The 24446-nt window shown below is 35.7% G+C and overlaps 2 protein-coding genes across 3 annotated transcripts; both read right to left on the reverse strand.

The window, feature by feature from the left end:
• Positions 1 to 375: 375 nt before the first annotated feature.
• On the reverse strand, positions 376 to 1714 carry LOC122003491 (VQ motif-containing protein 4-like). 2 transcript variants are annotated; one of them, XM_042558601.1, is made up of 3 exons: positions 1613 to 1714; positions 1373 to 1492; positions 376 to 1263 (listed from the first exon to the last, which is right to left on the reverse strand). In XM_042558601.1, the coding sequence occupies exon 3, from the start codon at positions 1187 to 1189 to the stop codon at positions 518 to 520; it is 672 nt and encodes a 223-aa protein (XP_042414535.1). In that variant the 5' UTR covers positions 1190 to 1263; positions 1373 to 1492; positions 1613 to 1714; the 3' UTR covers positions 376 to 517. The 2 variants fall into 2 exon arrangements, with proteins under 2 accessions (XP_042414535.1, XP_042414534.1); XM_042558600.1 differs by lacking the exon at positions 1613 to 1714 and having other exon boundaries at positions 1373 to 1541.
• Positions 1715 to 8951: 7237 nt separating this feature from the next.
• LOC122003492 (floral homeotic protein AGAMOUS-like) lies at positions 8952 to 23733 on the reverse strand. The gene is made up of 7 exons (XM_042558602.1): positions 23538 to 23733; positions 20110 to 20191; positions 9641 to 9702; positions 9464 to 9563; positions 9334 to 9375; positions 9196 to 9237; positions 8952 to 9122 (listed from the first exon to the last, which is right to left on the reverse strand). Exons 1-7 carry the CDS (start codon positions 23717 to 23719, stop codon positions 8952 to 8954), a joined length of 681 nt encoding a protein of 226 aa, XP_042414536.1. The 5' UTR covers positions 23720 to 23733.
• Between the last annotated feature and the right edge of the window lie 713 nt (positions 23734 to 24446).

Consider the following 24446-nt stretch of genomic DNA (forward strand, 5'->3'; position numbering starts at 1 on the left):
TTGAGATAACAAGACTTCACATCAAAGTAAAAAAATTGGCAAGGGGATAGATTTCTCTGCCCTGTGACAATAGAAAAAGGGTCCATAAATGCCTGTGCAGGAGGAGTTAAAGTGCGTTTCAGGCATTCAAAAGCTGAAGATGTCTCTTCTCTCAGTTAATTGTCACATCTTCCTTCCTAAAAGATGTGAAAATTTATGAAACAAGACACAAGCTTCTTGCCGATTAACTTTAGAAAATTAGTCATGGTAATAGATCGAATATCGGCTTATTCTTCTTTTAGCAGCATTTTCTTTTCATACTTTTCTGCATTAAAATCCAATGCGCACTGTGTGATCTACAAATGGGAATGCAGAATTGAACGTTACGAAGAACAATTAGTTAAAAGGCGAGGAGATGGTCATTGTTTCTCGTGCTGGTAATTTCCATCATGGATTGGAAATTAAGGCCAAATCATACAATTGAAGCTAAAGAAGAAGAGCAGTAATTGAACATTAGACCTACTAGGAATTGTGCTTCTCAGATAGAGAAGTGTGGTGTGGCGAGGGATAACTCAGAGGAGACCATCCTCGGCGACGCCACTGGGAATAACGGAAGCAACCGTGGCGGCTCCGCATCGGGCGCGGCCCGGGGCGACGGGTGCAGGTAGAAGCCCTTTCCAGCGATGGCCCTGTCCTCCGCCCACTTAGCAGCGTCCGAGCTCGGGTGTGGTGGCGGCGGCCGGTTGAAGGGATCCGGAATCAGAGGCGTCACCGGGCTAAGAACCAAGGAGGGGAAGTCCAGCATGCTGGGCGACAGGATCTCCGGCTTCTTCCGGGGAGAGAATCCAGCGGCGCCGCCGGGGGAATTGAGATTGGAGCACAGAAACGTCGGCATGAGAGGGCTCAGCACCTTCAGGTTCTTGAGGCTGTTCCTCCGCTCGTAGAGCTTGAAAGACGGCTTCTTGGGGCCGGTGGCCTTGGCCGCCGGGGCCGGGTGTGCCCCCTTCCCGGCCGCCGCCGCCGCAGTCTCAGCCGAGCCCGTGAGCATCTGGACCACCTTCTTGAACGAGGAGCTGTCTGCCTGGACGAAGGTCGTCGGGTACGGCGCCGCCTCGCATACTTTGGGAGTCAGCGGCGTCGGAAGGACCGCCGCCGCTCCATTGGCACAGCTGTAGCCGCTGCCACTGCTTCCGAGCTCTTCCCTTTCCATGGGATCCAGCGGAAGAGTAAAAAAAATCCTTCTTTTATGAAGAAGAACGAAGCCGCGCCACTGTGAGGTGGAAGCTGGCAAAGGCCGCAGCAATGAGTAAAGGAACAAGAAAAAGCAAAGATCGTAGTGCAGGAGTTTATAAACAAAACAAAAAAGAAAAAAGAAGAAAAAAAAAGAAACTACTTTATTTTTTATTCTATGAGACGATGATGAAGAAGCCAAGTGTCGAGGTCCTGTTTTCTTCTTCCTATTCAGAAACTAGACTTTGGATCCCATTCCCCCACAATCTAACGAGCTCTTCTTCTGCGCCACAAATATGGTTAAATTAATTATTCAACGTTGCAGTGGGAGATGGCAAACTCAATCGATTGGACTAAGAGAAAATCATCTGCTTGAGCTGCATTAAGTGGCACAAGGACCTACTGCGCACACTGTTCCTCAATGCGATCTGCTTCTCTCTGCGATTTGCTCTGCTTTTCTTTGTAGGGAAAATATTGGGGTGAGAAAAACAGGGCAGGTAACTAAGACTGGAACACCAATTCTCATTTAATGCCTAAATTACTCTCTCTCTCTATGGGACCATGCATTCCATTAAGAATCTGCATCAGATATTATTATTTTTGTTTTTTTTTTTCTAAAAAACTTTCTTAAATAACTCCTAGGAGCATGCTAATTTTTAACTCCAAAGTTGAGTTATTGGTTTACTGGTTTAGATCCACTTGTTGAAGACTTTTAAAATTCCATTACAAATAAATATTCTTGATATAGAACTTGAGTATTTGAAATGGGAAATTTTATTTTATTTTAAGGGTTTATTTATTGTTAGAGTAAGATAAAATATAAACAAGAATTTATAATTTATAACTTACTAGAGATTGGATTTTTTCACTGATTGTTTATATTTAGATATCTATGATATACAATATTTATTGGCCATGCGTAGCTTATGAGCTATGAGAGAGTTTCTTCGTTGAAGAAGACTTGCGCAGTTAGGCGGAAGACAACGTAAGCGTGATCATTTTAATCTTATTTACTTGTTAATTATTAATTTCTTTATATATATTATGCGGCGGATGAAGTACTGGGGACGTCGTCATGCCTCACTGTAGTAGATTTTTTTTTAATTTTTTTAATTTATTTTTTTATCTATATGCCTTTTAGAATTTTGCCATTGTGTTATAGTATTAAATAAAAAAAATATTTCAAACCTATTTTTTGGGGGTATACACGAGATGTGTGTGATATAAGATCCTTAATTAGGTAACATTTGCATGTATATTATTTATAGTTCTGTTTTTTAAATTTAGCAGTTAAGTTACAGCATTAAGCATAATATAAATTTTCAAATCGAATATAAAAAATTTAGATGTGTATATATATTTTACCATTAATTTCACAACTTTCATGATCTCTTTCCAAACCAAATAGGAATCATCCAACTCTAATGCTCAATTATTTATTTATGGTATGAATATTCCATGGCCTTTTTTTTTTAATGTAATTAGCTTACCATCATTTTATTACCTCTTTTAATGAAACATGATTTGTATTACATGCCATATGCACATGAGACTGAGAAACTGTTTTGACGTAGCTTTCCAAATTCCTGCATGCCTTCCGCTCATATTTTATCATTTTATTTATTTATTTATTTATTTATTTATTTATTTTTCATTTGGAGTTGGCTGTCACATGTGGCATGAAGCTTAAATTGGCTCAAGCTTCTTTTTTTCAACTGGTAATTTGTTGAGGTAAAAGTGCCCATCTCATGCATGTGTCTTGCCAGCATATGTATAAAGAATTTTAAAATAAAAATAATTATGTATTATTAACTTTTGTTGCTATTAAATAACATACCTGATTTTATATGAAAAATATATATATATAAAATTGCGATAAAATTTTTAAAATGGAAATAGAAAATATTAAATAAGATAAGTTAGTTTGATGAACATTTAATCTATTCATAGTTGCTTTCGAATCATTAAATCTAGGACTGAACCCTAGAAGGGGAACTGCACTCATTGCGCCACAAATGGGTGGAGAGGCATTGGCTCATCCCTTTTATTTTTTCTATCTTTTGGTACCTCTCTTTTACTTTATAGCTTTGGCTAAAGGAATATGGAAACTTTTTTTTTTTTTTTCTTATTTTTTTCCTTTTTGTAAAAAAAAGGAAAAAAGAACTTGAGTGGCTGAAACTATGGTAACCTGTCTTGGTAGTGGAAGGACATCAAACATTACATAGCTATAATTAATCTTAGGTAAAGATTAGTCTTTAATTTCTAGTCCCTATGGATTAGGCCTTTATTTTTTATTTTTGCAATCCAAACTGAAAAAATAAAAGACAAGATAATCTTAGGCCAAGTAAAAAAAATGACCTAAAAAAAATGATTAATTAGATTGGATAAAGTCGAGCTTGAGGTAATCGATCCGACCCTATAAAAATTTTCCACCGGTTATCAAGGTAAACCGGGAAGCGCTCACAGCAGACAGTCCAGGAGCCCAGCATCCTTTAGTTGCGTGCCCTATTTGAAAAAAAAAAATTCTACAAATTCGTCATAACTGAGGCTCGAACCACGAATACCTAGTTGACAACTTAAATATCCTACCATTACATCATAATCCGGGGCAGCCTTGGGCCAAGTAAGACCAGCAGGGAGGTGGTTAAAATGGAATTCTCGTATAATCGGAAAACCCTAAAGCATAGCAAACCAAACTTTTGGATTAGAATATCTTTGGTAAAGAAAATTTGCTCAACTATGCACAAACACGTACATTCGAATGGACCTAGACCAACTTAACCTCACCTATGCTCATAAGGACGTTTATCTTCTGCAATTAGGAGAAATTCTAACTTCAGACACACAGCAAATTCATCCTCGTACACTTGTGCAAATTGTTCTTGCTTGGAGCTAGCTAGTAGGAGCAGCCAAGGAGGAACAAGAACAACAATGACAAGGTCCGCCCATGGGTCGAGGAAGATAGGTGGAACTCTAGTGAATTGAGGAGACAGATTTCATCTGACTAACTTGTCGATTTAGAATGGTTCGACAAGCACAAAAGTCCAAGTGTTTTCCACCACGTAAAGCAGTTTTACGAAAATGATAAAAAGGAATTTAGTAAAGAGGCCCGCCCGTCTCAAACTTTCCTTGGCTCGGTTGATGTTCCACCAAGCACATTAACAAATGTCCATGCCCCGGGATGCTCAACATTAAAGAAAGGGAAAGAGAGTTCCTTGGTAACTACGCCTATAAGTTCAACAAAAAGCCAAAGCTACATCCATTCCTGTTCCTCGTATCTAGACTAGTTGCGTAGAAAGTGCTACCACCTCCCATAGGATAGACCCACTAGCTAGTTCGAAGAGGTCATCAAGTAGGTGCAAGATGCAAAGGAGTATGAAATCTTGCCACCATTCCTGCTTAAAGGAAAGAAACCCCAGATCAAGAAAGGAAACATAACCTTCTATGAGGATGATTGAGAAAGAGCCTCTAACTCCTATTGAATTTTCTCCTGTCAACACTAATTAGGAGGCGATCTAATGTATGAAAGTGAAGAATCAATCTGTGTTCACCAATACACCGACCACATATGGAGGAATGGCAAAAGTTGTAGGCTTGGGGTTGTTGTTAGCACCCAATTAACTGACTTGCTACCAGACATTAAGACATTACTAAGCAATGTACATTTACTAGAAGGGGATACCTTGTAGCGACAAAGCACAGTTTAGGTAGAGATTGGCAGTAGAGACGAGCATAAGACTAAGATAAAAAAAAACAAAACAAAGGATGAATTTTTAGTCCAGCAAATTTCTTTATACCAAATTAAAAAATAAAGAGAATCTGCTTCAGGCAAGAAACTATATATGTTGACCTCTCAGTCATAGTAAAAAGGCTATGCTATGCAATGATGGGAAGCTTGGATGAACCCAGGCAACAAAAAACAACTCCAGATGGGATCTGGGCTGGGTACAAAACATAAACAGTAACTGATAAACCAGATAAAGGTAAAGGATCATTAAGATTATCATATTGGCTTAATAACGTCAGAATGCACAACTTTTTAAACTACTTTCCCATCTAATCACTAAGGTTGATTGAATGAAATTTATTGCTTGGATGAGAATGCACAACTTTTTAAACTACTTTCCCATCTAATCACTAAGGTTGATTGAATGAAATTTATTGCTTGGATGAGACTACCCCAAACCCCAAACCACAAACCACAAACTTAACACTTGGTTACCAACATAATATATATACCATTGAGTTTTAATGAATATGGGCTTATAAAAAATATACAATACTTCACAATGGACACACATCTCGACCAATTAAGAAAACAATATATATGGTACCAACCTAAGTTGGGCTATCTACAAAATTTGGTGAAAAAGCGGAAATTTTCTAGAACCACAACTATTAATTAGGCACTGTTTAATCTTTGAAAATTTTCTAATTTTCTATTTCTAAAAAGAATTTATTTTTTTAAAAGTCTTATCTGTGTACTACGACAACATAGATTGATAAACCATACGACAAGATTATTTGAAGGTACTTTATGGTTAAAAGAGGACCAACAAAGAGTAGCATGATCATTAAAGCAAATATGAACTTAATAATCTGCTACCAAGGTGGCAGGTAGCAGAACCTGCCCCTGAAAGGAAGACCAACTTAGCTCAAACAATGATCTGTGAGTGTATTAGGATACTAATATATAATAACAACATAAAAGATAAATCATACAAAGTGTTTGTTTAAAGGCAAATAATATATAATAACCAACAATTGGAGTATTGGAAATGGAAAAAACTTACGTTTAGCAAATCCTGGCCATACATTATTTTCCCGTTCTAATAGTTAATTATTCTATAATAACCAGTTGCACTAATTAGACATACATATTTGCAGAAGCATCTCCATTATTTCATTTCACCTGCAGAAGCCAAAAACAAGGCTATGAAATTGCATAAACATAGTATGATTTATGCAGTTAGCCTACCAATGAACAATTCTAAATGCGAAATTGCGTAAACATACAGTAGTATAATTTATGCAGTATGATTTATGGGTAGAAATACTAAGTTATTAACGATGGTATTAAATTGATCCATCACTGAATGTGATATTAATAATGTTCGTTCATCATTAATTGATAATTTATTTTACAATATCATTATTAAATAATATAATAGTAATATTTTATGATAATGTTTAATCATATATATAATCATTATTTATAAATTTATCGTCAAAATAGTTTTATACTTTTGATGACAATTATTTAATATTTGTTGTGACTAAAATCTTATAAGCTTTTTCGTAATTTATCTTTAAATTTGAATTTTATCAGTATTTCTCTCTAAGTTTTAAAAGATTGCTAGTTTTATTCTAGATCTTAAACTGCTAGGAAAGGAACCAGTTTTGTTATATATCTATACTATTAAATTATAATCTATTAAGTAAATTTAGTAAACTAAAAGAATGAAGCTATTATAAATTTAGCAAGAAGTGCAGTGAAGATTAAGTTGCTTCTACCCCAGTTGCAGATTAAGTAGGTGCAAGATGCAAAGGAGTATGAAATCTTGCCACCATTCCTGCTTAAAGGAAAGAAACCCCAGATCAAGAAAGGAAACATAACATCTATGAGGATGATTGAGAAAGAGCCTCTAACTCCTATTGAATTTTCTCCTGTCAACACTAATTAGGAGGCGATCTAATGTATGAAAGTGAAGAATCAATCTGCCTTCAAGATACTCTCCCTTAAAGTCTCCTATCCACTTCTAAAACTGCGACCGTGTTCACCAATACACCGACCACAAATGGAGGAATGGCAAAAGTTGTAGGCTTGGGGTTGTTGTTAGCACCCAATTAACTGACTTGCTACCAGACATTAAGACATTACTAAGCAATGTACATTTACTAAAAGGGGATACCTTGTAGCGACAAAGCACAGTTTAGGTAGAGATTGGCAGTAGAGACGAGCATAAGACTAAGATTAAAAAAAAAAAAACAAAGGATGAATTTTTAGTCCAGCAAATTTGCTTATACCGAATTGAAAAATAAAGAGAATCTGCTTCAGGCAAGAAGCTATATATGTTGACCTCTCAGTCATAGTAAAAAGGCTATGCTATGCAATGATGGGAAGCTTGGATGAACCCAGGCAACAAAAAACAACTCCAGATGGGATCTGGGCTGGGTACAAAACATAAACAGTAACTGATAAACCAGATAAAGGTAAAGGATCATTAAGATTATCATATTGGCTTAATAACGTCAGAATGCACAACTTTTTAAACTACTTTCCCATATAATCACTAAGGTTGATTGAATGAAATTTATTGCTTGGATGAGAATGCACAACTTTTTAAACTACTTTCCCATCTAATCACTAAGGTTGATTGAATGAAATTTATTGCTTGGATGAGACTACCCCAAACCCCAAACCACAAACCACAAACTTAACACTTGGTTACCAACATAATATATATACCATTGAGTTTTAATGAATATGGGCTTATAAAAAATATACAATACTTCACAATGGACACACATCTCGACCAATTAAGAAAACAATATATATGGTACCAACCTAAGTTGGGCTATCTACAAAATTTGGTGAAAAAGCGGAAATTTTCTAGAACCACAACTATTAATTAGGCACTGTTTAATCTTTGAAAATTTTCTAATTTTCTATTTCTAAAAAGAATTTATTTTTTTAAAAGTCTTATGTGTGTACTACGACAACATAGATTGATAAACCATATACGACAAGATTATTTGAAGGTACTTTATGGTTAAAAGAGGACCAACAAAGAGTAGCATGATCATTAAAGCAAATATGAACTTAATAATCTGCTACCAAGGTGGCAGGTAGCAGAACCTGCCCCTGAAAGGAAGACCAACTTAGCTCAAACAATGATCTGTGAGTGTACTATTAGGATACTAATATATAATAACAACATAAAAGATAAATCATACAAAGTGTTTGTTTAAAGGCAAATATATAATAACCAACAATTGGAGTATTGGAAATGGAAAAAACTTACGTTTAGCAAATCCTGGCCATACATTATTTTCCCGTTCTAATAGTTAATTATTCTATAATAACCAGTTGCACTAATTAGACATACATATTTGCAGAAGCATCTCCATTATTTCATTTCACCTGCAGAAGCCAAAAACAAGGCTATGAAATTGCATAAACATAGTATGATTTATGCACTTAGCCTACCAATGAACAATTCTAAATGCGAAATTGGGTAAACATACAGTAGTATAATATATGCAGTATGATTTATTGGTAGAAATACTAAGTTATTAACGATGGTATTAAATTGATCCATCACTGAATGTGATATTAATAATGTTCTTTCATCATTAATTGATAATTTATTTTATAATATCATTATTAAATAATATAATAGTAATATTTTATGATAATGTTTAATCATATATATAATCATTATTTATAAATTTATCGTCAAAATATTTTTATACTTTTGATGACAATTATTTAATATTTGTTGTGGCTAAAATCTTATAAGCTTTTTCGTAATTTATCTTTAAATTTGAATTTTATCAGTTTCTCTCTCTAAGTTTTAAAAGATTGCTAGTTTTATTCTAGATCTTAAACTGCTAGGAAAGGAACCAGTTTTGTTATATATCTATACTATTAAATTATAATCTATTAAGTAAATTTAGTAAACTAAAAGAATGAAGCTATTATAAATTTAGCAAGAAGTGCAGTGAAGATTAAGTTGCTTCTACCCCAGTTGCAGATTGATCTGCTGTTGGTGGTTATAAGTTTGATCAGGCTGCATAGTATTTCCTTGCAACATGTTTCTGGAATCATAAGGTGGCACCGCCTCGAAACCAAGTGCTGTTGTTGATGATGGGAACACAGGCATCTGCTGTGTTCTCTCATACTCAGCTATCTGCTGCAAGTAGGTGTATAATTGTCACAGAAGAAAAAGTAATCTATACCTAGAGATGAAAAGGTTAGAGTACCTTGTTTCTCAGGTACATATTGCCATTTTGCAGCTCCATCTCCTGAGAACAATATTTAGGTGTACATAATGCATAAATTGAATCAATTTTATAATAATTTAATCAATAGCTATCACAAATTCAGCTTATACTGGTTACCCTTCTCTGCATATAATTGATTTCGGCAAGCATCAACTCATTCTACAAAATCCAATGGCATAAAGTAAGCAATACATCAAATGCTCGTAGCATGTAAGCTTCCAAGAAGCATTAAAACATCTAACATTACCTTCTTGGATCGTATTTTAGTTATGCCTTTCTCCAACCTAGTCTCAAGTTGCTTGATGTCTCGTAGGCTCATGGAGGCAAGAGACTCACCAAGCAAGTTTCTGATGAAGTAGCATACCTAAAGGACTCTATTTGAATGAAAATTAGTTATCAAAAGGCTGTAGGTTAGGCTACTAACCTGTTTGTACTCTGTAATTGGTTAATTTGCTGACGGAGTTTTGATGATTCCTGCTGGTAATACTGGTAATAAACAAGACAACAGATTGGACCATGTATGGATGCCAACATTTTACATCACTCTAGATTTTGTAAAGAATAGTTAAAATAATATCACAATAAATCGAATTATATATATATATGTTCATCAAGCTTTTATTTTTTCTCTCCTTAGACAATCTTATGGATCTACATTACGTAAAAACGTCTCTCTTTTCTTGGAAAATACAATGGTCAAATGCAGTTGGACAGTTTTCTAATCTTTGTTCCTGAAGGAATAATAGACCATACAGAAAGGAATAAGACAATAGAAAAATAACAAAAGAAATGATAACTAACCAAAAAGAACTTAGGAAGACAATTGCGAGAGTTACACTTGGATTGGTTTATTGAATCACAAATACAATCGGGCACTGCTTTCCTGTCATCTAAAATTGTGTAAGGTTAGATTTCGATTAAATTGGCTCTATAAATGAATTCAATGATTAATTTACCGCTAAAATGATTAAGTAGGGTTGTAGACACGATGAGTCTGAGCCAAGTTAGGTTTGACCGTTTGGAACTCAAAATTCCGCTGAGTTCATGAAACACAAAGTTTGTGTTCAAACTTATCTATTAAAAGATCACTGAGCTTGAACACAGCTCAAACCTTTACTAGTTTAATTAAAGAAAAATTTGCGTGTCTATATCAGCTAAAACTTGATCCAACAAACAGAACTTTTATAATTTATTTTAATAATTTTATAACATATAAAAGACAATTTCGAACTTTAAAATTTACAAAATATTGTGTAACATTTTTAAGACTCATCCAACAAACAGTTGCTTGCCAAATTTTAAATAATTTCTAAGCATTTTGTTAACGTTAATATTGTGCAACATTTTATGAGTTTTGAGTTAAAAAAATACTTCCTAGAAAATGTTTTGAGATTAAATAATTAAAATTCAAAATTTTAAATTACATCCCACATGAGATGTGTCCTCAAATGTTAAAAGGAAATATATTTCAAACGTTTCATTAATAACTCTAATAAAATTATGAGACTCTAGTAAATGTATAGATCATTCACATACTTTTGACCAAACTATAACGCTCCCCATTTAACAAATAAATTGACTTTTTTTTAATGAATATCATATCAGGTCATATATAATTTAACAATGTCAAACATAATTTACTAAACAAGACTGTATATATAAAACATGGAGGAATTTTTTTTTTTTTTTTAATTATTCTTATGATATTTTTATCATTAAAGAATCATTAAAAGTTATTTTTATAATCTTATGATTACATTTTTATAAAATATTTATTTATATTAATTAATTTGGATTTTAGGTTGGATCAATATTTAAAATCTCATATCTGAAGTGGTGTCTAATTAATCTTTGATCTAAATAAAATAGCACCAGTAACATATGAGTATGCTGACACATGATATCATAGGTTGTTGCTAAAGAGGAATCTTGGCGTAATGGTAAAAATATTGTCGTATGACTTGAAAGTTACTATTTTGAATCTCGAAAGTAGTCTCTTGCAAAGCAAGATAAGGTTGGGTATAATAGATCTTTCCCCAAGATCTTGTATTGATGGGAGTTTCGTGCATAGAATTGTCTTTTTTATTACCATGAGTAGGAGGGAGGAATAGAGGTAAAAGGGGCAAAGTTTATCTTGATATGTGTCAGTTCTAAGACATTTAGAATTATTATTTTTTCAACTATTTTTTTTTTTGGAAGTCTAAATCAAATTGTATGCTTGGAAGACTAAACCAAATTGCATTGAGGAATTCAAAACCAAATTATTTTGGTCTTTATTAAATCAAGTTTACTGAATTATGTAGTCACTAATTAAGTTATCATTTTGAATTAAATTGTCAAATGTATGCGATTAGAAAAATATAATGGCGTGTTTAACGTAGGAAGATCTAAATTGTTCTTTGAACTTCCTTTGTCATGGCTGTATAAGTCAAGTTGTAATATGGAAAACTATATTAAAAGAAAAAGTTACATTCCTTCTTTATCTATATTCCTTCTTTAAATTATTATATTCCTCTTCTATCCCCAAATATCTTCTCCCCTTCAATTAGTGTCAGAGCAAGATGAGGCTCAAGAAAAATGTCATCTAGAAATGTTGCTACTCCATTTTCGCATACTTTCAATGGAGAATATCATGATTATTGGAGTATCATATTTGAAGTTTAGTTGAAAGAATTGGACTTATAGAATATAGTCGAGAAAGAGTTTATTGAGCCTGAAGATGAAGAAGCCTTGAGTAATGCTAAAAAGAAAGTTTTGGTGAATAATCAAAACAAAGATACTCATGCTCTCATTTAGATCAATCTTGCAATAGACAAAGGGGTGTACAAGAAAATCCGTAAAACAACAACATCAAAATAAGCTTGGAAAATTCTACAAAAAACTTATAAAGATGGTGAACAAGTGAAGAATGTTCAACTTCAAATTTTGAGATCAGAATTTGAAAAATTGGAGATGAAAGGAAATGATAGTGTTGTTGAGTATTTTACAAAAGTTGGTTCTATAGTGAATCAAATGGCTTTGAATGGTGAAGCTTTGAAAGATCTCAGAATTGTACAAAAGGCACTTCATTTTCTTCTTGAAAAATATTTTAGTCTTGTTACTGTTATTGAACAGACACGAGATTTGAAGAGCATGGCTTTGAAGGATCTACAAGACATTCTGAAAGCCCATAAAATGAAAATTAATTTATTATTTCCTCCATCACAACAATATGATCAAGCTCTTACATCATAAGTTTCTATTAGAGGTCATAGTTCATCCTATCTTGACAGGGGCAAAAATTTCAAAGGGCATGGTGATTCAAACTCTCGTTGAAGAGAAAGAAATAATCAACAATATCATCAAAATGACAACAATGAAAGTCAAAGCTTCAAGTTTCAAAGAGGAAGATAACATGATGGTTATCAAAGAGGTTGATCCGGCTGTTAGAACAGGGGACCCTCATTCTGAGGGGTCAATGCCACGCGGGAGTCAAAAGGCCAGGTGGCCGATCGGAAAAGGAGGGGCCGACCTCCCGGTCGGCCAACCGGTGAATAGCCGATGGTAAAAGTTGCCCCGACAGAAGTCAGGGTTCCGACGCTCAATTGAACAGTAGCAAAGAGCCGAGCGGAAGGCTTAAGAGAAGGTGACATACTGCTAAACAGTCCCTACATAGCACCCTACCGAAAATATCCCCAGCATATCGATGCCAACGTTAGGCCGAACGGGATGTGAGTGCCGTCCGGCCAGCGCTTAAGATGAGGGCTGGCCGGACGGACTCCCCGTCCAGCCGGCTTGCCGGACGCCCTGGCCTGCGATCGGTAGAGAGGGACAAGAACTGACAACTGTCAAGTCCTATGGCTAGGCCATACTCCAAGTCTGACAACGAGGTGTTCTGTTGTCCCATCGAAGACATGCTCGGACTGTAGCAGTATGGCGTCAGGTAAGCTTTCTGACAGACACATACCGAGGTATGGGCTGCGGACACATATGCGCCTCAGTGGACGTGCAGGAGCTCTTTCACCGCTCTATATAAAGAGCCTCATACTTCGCCGGAGGTACGGGTGGGACAACTTTGGAGTCACTATTTTCACTACTAGCTTACCTGACTTGAGCGTCGGAGGGTCGCCGCCGGGAACCCCTTCCCGGCCCGACTTCTGTGCAGGTTTGCCGGAGGTTTGTGCAACCAGTCGAAGATCCACGTCAGCAGCCGGGGAGCGCCACGTGCCCAGCGTCCATTGATTCAGCATTCGGACAGGATCAGAGGTCAAGAACGTGGTCATATTGAATGTAGTTATTATCAAAAACCAAAACATAAAGCTATAGATTGTTAGCACAAACAAACAGATGATATGAAAAATAGTTATATCAAGTCTAACTACTACCATAAAACTACAGATTATTGGTTTGAGTAAGAAGATGACAAACAAACTAAAAGTGATCTTATTTATCAAAGTAAAAAATGAAGAAACTTGGTTGCTTGCTTCCCATGATAGCAAAGTTGATGAAATGTTGTACCTAGAAAGTGGGGCTAGCAAACACATGACAAGTAACAAAAAATTATTTTCTAGTTTATCTAAAATTGAGCATGATGAAGTGATGATCGATGATGCTACTAGTACTCACAAATTAAGGCAATTGGAGAGATTTGCTTTAAAACTAAGTTTGAAAATATTGAGAAAATGTTTGAAGTTTATTCTGTTCCTAGTTTAAAAAGTAACTTGCTTAATGCTAATCATCTTATGAAGAAAGGGTATGATTTGCATATGCATTATAATGCTTGCACTATATCAAAAGGCAATCAAGTTATTGTAAAGATTGGTGTGATCTCTAACATCTTATTTCCTCTCAAATTTGAAACTATAAATTTATCTTATTTTGCTGTTATTGACAAAAAAAAAGGTTTCAAAGTTATGGCATGATAGGTTTGGACACTTGAATTATGGAAGTTTAAAGTTGTTTTCAACAAAAGAGATGGTTAGAGGACTATGAAAGATTGACCAAATTAATGAAGTTTGTGAAGCATGCTAACTTGGAAAGCAACAGAGAGATTCACCAATCCTACAACAAGCAACTTGGAGAGCAAAAAGGTCATTGGAGCTTGGTCATTCTGACCTTGTTGGAAATATATCAACAGAATCACTTGGTGGGAGTAAGTTCTTCGTTATTTTCATTGTTGATTTCACAAGGAATGTATGGATTAAATTTCTCAAAGAAAAGTCCCAAGCATTTCAAGTTTTTAAGGATTTTAAAGTTGAAGTTAAGAGTTATATTGGGATTCATATCAAAACTTTAAGAACTAGTCGTGGTGGCAAATATATTTCAAATAAAGCTGAGAAATATTTTAGAGAACATGGTATAAGGCATGAGTTGACAGCTTGTTTTACACCACAACAAAATAGTGTAACGGAAAGAAAAAATAGAACTATTGTTGAAAGTATGAAATAGATGCTCAAAAGAAAAAATTTACTAAATGAATTTTGAGTAGAAGTTTGTTTCTTGTGCAGATTATCTTATTAATCGTTCTCTAACAAAAAAACTTGAAAGATTGCACACCACATGAGGTATGGTATGGAAGAAAGTTTGATATTTAACATTTAAAGGTGTTTGATAGCATTGTTTATTCACTCATTCCATAAACAAAAGAAACAAGTTTGATGACAAATTTAAAAAGTGCATCTTCGTTGGATACAGTGAAAGAAGCAAAGCCTACTAGCTATATAATCCAAACACCAAAAAGGTTGCGATAAGCCATGATGTTCGTTTTGATGAAGATGCAAATTTTGAAGATCCAAAATTCAAAGCAAATGAGATCCACATTCCTTCAATTAGTGAACAAGAATTAGAAGAAACTTTTTCTCATTCACCAAGAAATTCACCAACTTGTTCACTAATGTGAAGTGTGCAGGAATTCCTAGATTCAATCGAGGCTATTGAATATGATTATTTTGTATTATGTGCATTCTTGCAGGAGAAGAATTAATTTCCTTTGATGATGCAATTAAGGAAGGAGTATGGGAAAAAAATACCATGAAAGAGGAGATAGTTGCTAATGAAAAAAAATGGAACTTGGGAGCTCACTATATAATCTTCCTCTATATAAAAGATCCATTGGTATTAAATAGTTATACAAGATAAAAAATGAATGTAGATTGCTCCATCAACAAGCATAAAACAAGACTTGTAGCAAAATGATACAAACAAAAAGAAGGAAAAGATTTTATAGAGGTATTTGCTCCTATAGGTACGGACTTAATACTGTTTGATTAATGATCTCTCTTGCAACTCAAAACAATTAAAAAAAATTTCAAGTTGATGTCAAATCAGTATTCCTAAATGGTGTTCTTCAAGAAGAAGTATATCTTGAACAACCTCCTGATTTTATTAAAAAGGGAGAAGAAAATAAAGTCTACAAGTTAAAAAAGACTTTGTATAGGCTAAAGCAATCGCTAAGGGTTTGGTATAGTTGTATCAATTATTACTTTGAGAAGAATGATTTTCTAAAATGATCATTTGAGCATACTCTCTACACCAAATTCAATCTATCCGAAGGTTTTATATTTGTAAGTCTTTATGTTGATGATCTTATTTTTACTGGTAATGATTTGAAAAATATTGTAAAGGGATATAGGTAATAGTAAGTCGGTTAGTGATCACCTTGGCCACCTAGACTGTTAAATTTCTTTTTACTATTTTTTATACATTATATTATAAATAATCATTATTCTTTATAATACTTAATTTAAATAAAATTAATTAAAAATTTAAGCTAAATATTTAAAATTATATATATATATATATATATATATATATATATATATATAAAATTAATGACATAATTTTATTAGACTTTAATTGAGACTATTTAAATTATCTCAATCATAGCTATAAATTGTTTAAAATTATTAACCTAAAGTTATTTAAAATCCTAACTTACAACTTACTTGCATATGTTGTTTTGGCCGAGCGACGAGTTTGATGCATCGTTGGGACCACGCAATGAGTCCGAACACTTCGTTAGGACCGTGAGACACTTTCGGACTCATAGTCGGTCTTTGGCGATGCCTCTGGGCTCGTCTTCGGACTTAGGAAACACATTCAGACGCGTCGTCGGGCTTAGGCAACGTATTTGGATGAGTTATAGGGCTCGAGCGACTTGTCAGGGCTCGTTGTTGGGCTCAGATGATGCTTTTGAGCTTGTGCAATGCGTACGAACTCGTCGTCGGGCCTAGGTGAGACATCTGAATGCCTTGCGGTGGCAAAACGATGGTGCCGACCATGGTGGGGTTCCAGGCGTGGCGGAATGAGGCGAGTTGCCGCCTAAAGCACCGCCTCAGTCAAAGGTGATACGATTGATGCCCGCCTCTCACCTAGGCAACCACCATTTTGAACATTGGATTTGAAGATGCTAGATGATTTTAAACTCTTAATAAATAATAAATTTGAGATGACTGATTTGAGAGAGTTACACCATATTCTTGGAATTATTGTTCTAAGATTCAAGCATGGAATTTTCATCACTCAAAAGAGTTATACAAAAGCAATTTTGAAAAAAAAAATATAATAGATAATGCAAATCCTATTTCAATTCCTTGTGTTTAGGATTAAAGTTGTTAATCGAACTATGTTTTAAAGTTTGGTTGGAAACTTAATGTATTTGACGACTATAATGTTGGTGCAATATCCCTTAGGTCAAGGTTGACTGGTTTGACCAAGCTTGAGTCTTGGTCATAGTTTCGATGTTTGACAATACATGTAGACACATGGACAATGCAGGTGCAGTTGTTCATATGGGGATATTCTGATCAGGAACTGATCAGTGTGAATGAAGAAGAGTCAAGTAGGTATACTTGACTGGAAGGAAACCCTGGTGAGTGAAGCCAGGTGAAAGTCCTAGTGAGTGAAGCTAGGCAGATGGAAATCCTGGTGAGTGAAGCCAGGTGAAAGTCCTAGTAAGTGAAGCTAGGCAGTATGGAAATCCTGGTGAGTGAAGCCAGGTGAAAGTCCTAGTGAGTGAAGCTAGACAGATTGAAAACCCTAGTGAGTGAAGCTAGGTAAAAGTCCAAGTAGGTCAAGAGAGTGACCGGATACTTGGCATGAAAGAAAAGTCCAAGTAGGTCAAGAGAGTGACCGGATACTTGGCATGAAAGAAAAGTCCAAGTGGGTCAAAGGGATTGACCGGACACTTGGTGAGGGAGTCCTAGCAGGTCAAGGGAGTGACTAGATGCTAGGCATGACGTATCAACAGGTTAAGGTTGACCGGATGTTGGTTTGGGAGGTTTGGAACTTGGTTTTGGGCAAAAACCAAGTGCTAGATCGATCAGTGGATCGATGCAAACCTTTCCCAGCGAATAGAAAGCTTCTGGATCGATCAGTGGATCGATCCAGAGGTCTCAATCAATCAATGGATCGATTGGGACGCTGCTGCTTCGCGCGATAAGCACTGGATCGATCCGTGGATCGATCCAGGGGTTTTTCCAGAGCACAGAGGCGCTCTGGATCGATCCGTGGATCGATCCAAAGCCTCCCCGATCGATTGGGAACATTCGAATCGATCGAGATCCGACCGTTGCGTCATGTTTATAGCCGCAGGCGAGCGTTGTCTTCGGCATCTTTTCACCGATTCACTCCAGATACTCTCCAGCACATCCATAGCTCTCTCCAAGCTCCAGATCGCCAGTTCTTGAAGATTCTTGGAGGCTTTTCAAGTCAAGAGGCGGATCTATTGCAAGAGGAAGAAGTTAGGGTTAGGGCTTTTATTGCACATCTTGTAAGCTTTTGCTTATCTTGTATTTCCCTTTCTTCTTCTTGTATTGAGAGTGTTGTAGGGCTTCTCCGCCTTTGGTAGTTACCATAAAGGAGTGTTATTCATAGTGGAGGGTGTGTGCGTTGGTGTGGATCCTTGGATTAGTCACCTCTTGTGAGGTGGATACCAAGTAAACCAACCGTGTTAGCGTTGTGTGAGTGTTTCTTTGTATTTCCGCTGCACATCTTTGAAGGAACAAGCAACGCCGACCACCGAGCGAAAGAGACGAGCTATTCACCCCTCCTCTCTAGCTACTTTTGGTCCTAACATATAAGGCTAGATTTTACATATGTTGTAAGTTTGACAAGCAAGTTTATGGAGAAACCATTCTCTAATCATTGAGAGATGACAAAATAAATCCTTCAATATGTAAAATAATGAACTCTTGATTATGATATCTTCTATCAAGCATGTGTACTATCTTATTAATTATACTAATAGTAGCTTAATTAGCAGGAAGTATTGATGATAGCAAAAGCATCTCAGATTATATTTTTGATCTTGAAAGTGGAGTCATAGCATGGTGTTCAAAGAAGCAATCTACTATTGCACTATCTACTAGAGAAGCATAATACATTGTTGCTTCTTTTGCCAGATGTCATTTACTTTGATTGTGTGGAATTTTGGAGAATCTGAAGTACGATCAAGAAGATCCAACAATCTTATTTTATGATAACAACTCAACAATTTCAATTTCAAAAGATCGAGTTCTTCATGGAAAAACAAAGTTCATTCAAATTTGGTATCATTTCTTAAGGGAGCTTGTGAACGAAGGTATTGATTGAATATTGCAGGATAAATGAATAAAAGGTTGATATTTTCACTAAACCACTTGGATGACCTACTTTCACAAAAATTGGAGCAAGCTTAGGAATGAAGAGCAAGTTTGATTTACGGCGGACATTTTTGGAACTCTAAAACAAATTACATACTTGGAAGATTAAATCAAATTGCATTGTAAAATTCAAAGCCAAATTACTTTGACCTTCATCGAGTCAAGTTTGATTGAATTATGTATGTGGCAAAAGGTGAAATCGCTCGTCCCCAGCGCCCCCGTCGCACCCGACCCAAGGCCATCACGAGGGAGGTAAATCACAGCATCCTGAGCGAGCATGTGGCAGGTGGGGTGAGTTGCATAGGGACCGGGGATTTACGCCCCGACTACCCTGAGTTTCGACCCCGCGACCTCATGTGGCAAGCATCCCACCACATACCAACTCGGATGACCTATGGGGTCTTGATTGAATTATGTATGACTATTTAAGTCGTGTTGAATTAAATTATCAAGTACATACATTTGATTAAAAAAAATATATGGTGTGTTTAATTTAGGAAGATCTAAATTGTTCTTTGAACTTCCTTTGTCATGACTATATAAGTCAAGTTGTGACATGAAAAATATATTGAGAAAAAAAGTTACATTTCTTCTTTACCTATATCCCTTCTCTAAATTATTATACTACTCTTCTATTCCCAAATATCATATCTTCTCCCTTTCAAATATTCTCCCCTTCATTTTCTTTGTCCATTTTTAGAAAGAACTAAAAGTTAAAAAAAAACTAAATAATTCTTTTTAACTTTCATTCTTCCATATAATAGATAAAGGAAACAATAATTTTTCCTCTATTTTGATTTCCTTCCTCTTAACTAGATGCAACACAAAAGGTAAAGAATTAACTTAGATAACATGATTGATAAATATAGGATTAAAGAGATTGGATTTAAATAGTAATCTAGTTCTTTTGGTTTTTTCTTCGTTCAAGTACTCGAAGAAACTCGTATGGTATAATTATTTCGGTAGTGAAGACTTGGGTTTGTTGTAACTGTTGTAATATCTTCTAAGGAGGTTGAGCTCCAAAGTGACACTAGCACAAAAAATACTAACTAGGAATCTATTTGGGCTCCAATATTAGCATATTTCTTGATTTCTATTCGACATAAAATGATTGACAGATTTACATGCATGGTTTTGATAATCAAGTGGATGCATACATCTTAAGCTACATCAAAACTAGGCCAAAGTTAATAAGTTGGCCCTTTTCATCATTCATTATGTGTAGAAATTGATGGCTTATTCAATGGATGTAGATTAACCAGAAAAATATTACCTGAGCATTGACTTCTGAAGCTTGACCACCGTTGGCAGTACCACTACTTGCTTTCTTATACCTCTCAATTGTTGCTCTTACACTACAATCAGAAAGAAAAATATATATTAACTGTTAAATTATATGATAAACGTCTAAGTAGATACTTTGTAATAATATCCTCTTATAACAATAGAGGTTTTGAGTATCAGATAAAGGTAGCATATCATTAAGCTACTATAATACATTTGCAACTACGCAAACGTCCATGCAAATCGGTATACTGTGGTCACAAAGAATCTTTGCTAAAATTTCATGCATGAAAATACAATGTAATTACGATTTTTTTGTATTTGATTAAAATATAAAATTCAGAAAAACAAACTGAATCTACCATTACTGACTAAAATATGAAATTCAAAGAAACTAATTACATCTACCATTGGATTTAGTATTGTACTAGTAAATTTATTAATATCTTAGGAAAGCAAAAGAATAGACGATTATAATTTATTCATTATTACATACAACATCATCTCCTATCCAAGTTATTTGATTATGATGCCTTTCGCATAATATGAGAATCACTTTTTTGTATCCACGTTAATTTACTGTGGTAATCAAAGTGCAATTCAAACACAAAGACATTCACCGTACAGGAATCAAACATATAAAAGTTGATTTTCAGTTCACTCAATAATAAGCAACATTAGTTTCTTATATATATTGCACTCTCCCTTTATTTAATTAGCACGTGCATCATTAGTTTGGAAGTACAATGATTTTTTTTTTTGCTTTTACTGAAATTAAGATTCCAATTTTTAATATGTCAAGAATTATCATTTTAAATATTTTATAACAGTTGGATTAAATTAAACATAACTTCATATATATTTTTTAAATTTGCAGATTAAATTAGAACGATGTTTTTTTGTCTAATCTTTTACAAAGGACACTAAGATAACTTAAACCAGTGGCTAGATTAGAAAATATTGCAAAATATTGCTTTTTAGAAGCAAAAAATAATTAAAATGTGGTTGTTTATCCTAAAATTTTTAGTTTCACTTTATTGACATAATTGCAAAAAAAAATGATAATTTTAATTAGCCCCATTGATTATTTTTAGGTGATCGGTTTAGTCCTAGGAAGTTTTTCATTGACCAACAGGATAAATCGGGAAGTATACGCGGTGGCCAGTCCAAAAGTCTAACATCCTTTGATTGTACCATTTATTTGGAGGATATTTTTTTTAAAAATATGTTATACTTGGAGGTCGAATTGTGGATGTGAATAATAATCTAAATGTCCTATCACAACATGATAACCTCGGACACATTGACGCAATTGTAATTACTAGTACGAGGTTGTTACTTCACGCTCAAGTAAAACTAATTGCTGCATGCAAATCTTAGAAACATATACTCAAAGCTTCACTTGTAACCTATTTTATACGCAGGAAAATAAGATCGCGAGGTACCAAAAGAAAGGATATTCAAGTATCTTATGTGAAGTAGAGTGACCAATATATTTTCCGACCACATCTATCACATTTCAGAAACATGCACATCATAGTACCAAATAATGACCTTTTCTTTGTAAAATAATAAATATTTAGACTCATCCGCAAATTTTTCTTCAAACGGGGGAATAAATATATATGCATGTCTACCCGATAAGCCATGCCCCGAGTTCCACCAATACCATGTTCCAGGAGCTAGCTACCTGCAGGCCTTTGCCAATGGTCACCAAGAGGTGCCGGCCAAATACTACTGGAGCTAGACACTGCGTGCAGAAGGAGCTCCTATTTCCAATGTCGTCCTTAAAAACACAAACAACCCGCCTTTGCACGAACCTTAGTTTCCTCGAGGATCCTATTGGTCTTCTCTGCCACGTTAGCACGTGATCCCACGATTATGATTGGCCGATACTCTGCTCACGGCCGAGTGGGCTTGCACAATCCCATTATCCTCGGTGCAAATAGCAGCATCCTCATTCTTTTGCTCACACCTCGGCGCTTTGAATTTATTAGAAGCCCGCAGCGGAAGGAAACGACATTTATTGACTGTGGTGAGTTTTACTTTTTATACTTCCTATGTAATGCAAAGTGTCCGGAACAGTGGATTCACCCCCATTGGCTTCTCAGTTCTATATGTACGTTATCCGTACACTTGTGCGTTTGCAATTATTTTTGATTACTCTAAAGTTGCATTGTAATTAATGACTGTAATGGAAACTCTTCTCCAACGGTGAGGTTTGTAATAAAAAAGTTGGAAAGGTTTGGGATTTGTAATTAAACAACCGTATTAAAATTTTAAATCTATATTTTTTCTATGGAATATGGAGCTCATAATTAATGATAAAGTAATATTATATTCTGATTTGTGGTATAGAGAATTATATGATTTATAAAATAGAGCCCACAAAAAAGTTATAGAGGTTTTTTTTATTGTAAAGAGAATAATAGATTTTTAGTTAGGATAGGGGCAGAGAGGGAAATGAAGTTGAACATTGCGCTTTAAATAATGAATATATTGTTAAGGCAAATTTATTAGTTAGGAGAGGAGGGGTAGAGTGGGAAATGAAGTGACTCAAGAACCCTAATCTGCATAGAGGAACCCTAAACAGAAGTGTGACAGGTGTAAAGGCTGGTGGTACTTTTGGTTAAGGATCAGGGCTAGAGAGAGCGTGACAGCCCTCGGAATAGGCTTTCTTACACTGATGGAGTGATGGGTGACGGGATCTGAAGAGGAGGAAGTGAGGAGGATGAAGAATCGTAAAGGAGCAAAAGAAAGAGAGAGGAAGTGGCAAATTAAGCTTGAAAGATCAAAATGGGGAGGTAGGTCTTTAGAGAAGGAGGCATATATGCTTCAACTATTATACCAAGACATCACCTTTACTATTCCTACTGTATTCTCTAACTGCTGCGCCTTCTCACCTCCGTGCTTTCCACCCAACAAAGCAATAGAAAGGAAGAGAACAAAAGCATTATATAAGGAAGCTCCAATAACATACTAACACCAAACATCAGCCTTAGAGAAAGGAAAGAAGCACAAATAGAGAAAGAAGAGGACCACCATGTAAGAAATGTAAGCTCACAAATAATAGATCTATCCATCTAAACATCTAAACAAGGCCTTCCCTTTGTAAAATCTATCTACTCATAACCAATTCGGATCACAGCTCCTAAAACCAAAGTCAAAGCCAAAGCCAAAAATGACATTGAGATCTAAGAGGATAGGTTCCAATCTTCCTTTGAAAAAAACGTAGAAACGATTTCTAATTTAGTCTTCCTCTCAGTGAGAAAAAATGTCAAACACCTTCGCCTTATGGAGTACCTATTCCTTTGTAAGTTGCATAAAGAGGCAAACCAACAAGAATAAAAAGAATGAAGAAGAAGAAGAAGAAAAGAAAATGTGGAGGGAAGAGACAGACTAGGGTTTCACTTTCACCTGTTGGTGGCGTACTCATAGAGGCGTCCGCGGCTGGAGAAGACGATGAGTGCGACCTCAGCCTCGCACAAGACGGACAACTCGTAAGCCTTCTTGAGGAGGCCGTTCCGGCGCTTGCAGAAGGTAACCTGCCGGTTCGTCGTGTTCTCGATGAGCTTGATCTCAATCTTCCCTCGCCCCATCGATCGATCTCGCAATTAACCCACCGCTAGCTGCTTCAATCAATCAATCAATATAAGAGATCGAACTTTCTAACAAGCTCTGCAGGTCCAAGTGAAGAATTATATAAACTCAATTTATGCGAATTCATATTCCCAACTCACCAATCTAGGGTTTGGAAAATAGAGGGCGGCCGCAGAGGTCGAGAGAGAGAGAGAGAGAGGAGAATGTTTGATCAGGACAGCGAAAAGTAGCAGCAACTACTTCTACAATTTGTAGCCTCTTCGATCCTCCTCTACCTCCCTCCCCGTCCACATAGATGTATGTGACGGTAAAAAGCAGCACTTTTACTCGTCTTTCTTCGCAGCTCCTCGCCCTTAAGCTAGCTGTTCCTCTCATCAACGAGTCCCCCACAACATGATGAGGCACTAGCACTGCTCATGGAGATGTGGCTTCCGTTGCCACCATGGGCTTGTGAGAGAAAGGGGGAAAGGGACATGAAGAAAATGCGTATTTAATGTTGGGGTTTGAACAGGACCTGAGGCCGAATTGCACTAGATAATTTTTATCGAGGGAAGAGAGATGGCAAATTTAGGGGGCTCCATACGCTGTCCTTTGGGGTTTTGCAATTGGTTCCTTCTTCTTCTTCTTCTTCTTTAATTTTACCCCATTTCTCCATCGACCGACATCTAGATCTTTCATCTTTTTCCAGTGGGAAATCAGTACTGATCATCTGGCTAGCAAGGCTTG

The sequence above is a fragment of the Zingiber officinale genome, chromosome 7B (genome assembly GCF_018446385.1).
Source record: "Zingiber officinale cultivar Zhangliang chromosome 7B, Zo_v1.1, whole genome shotgun sequence".
Classification (NCBI taxonomy): Eukaryota; Viridiplantae; Streptophyta; class Magnoliopsida; order Zingiberales; family Zingiberaceae; genus Zingiber; species Zingiber officinale.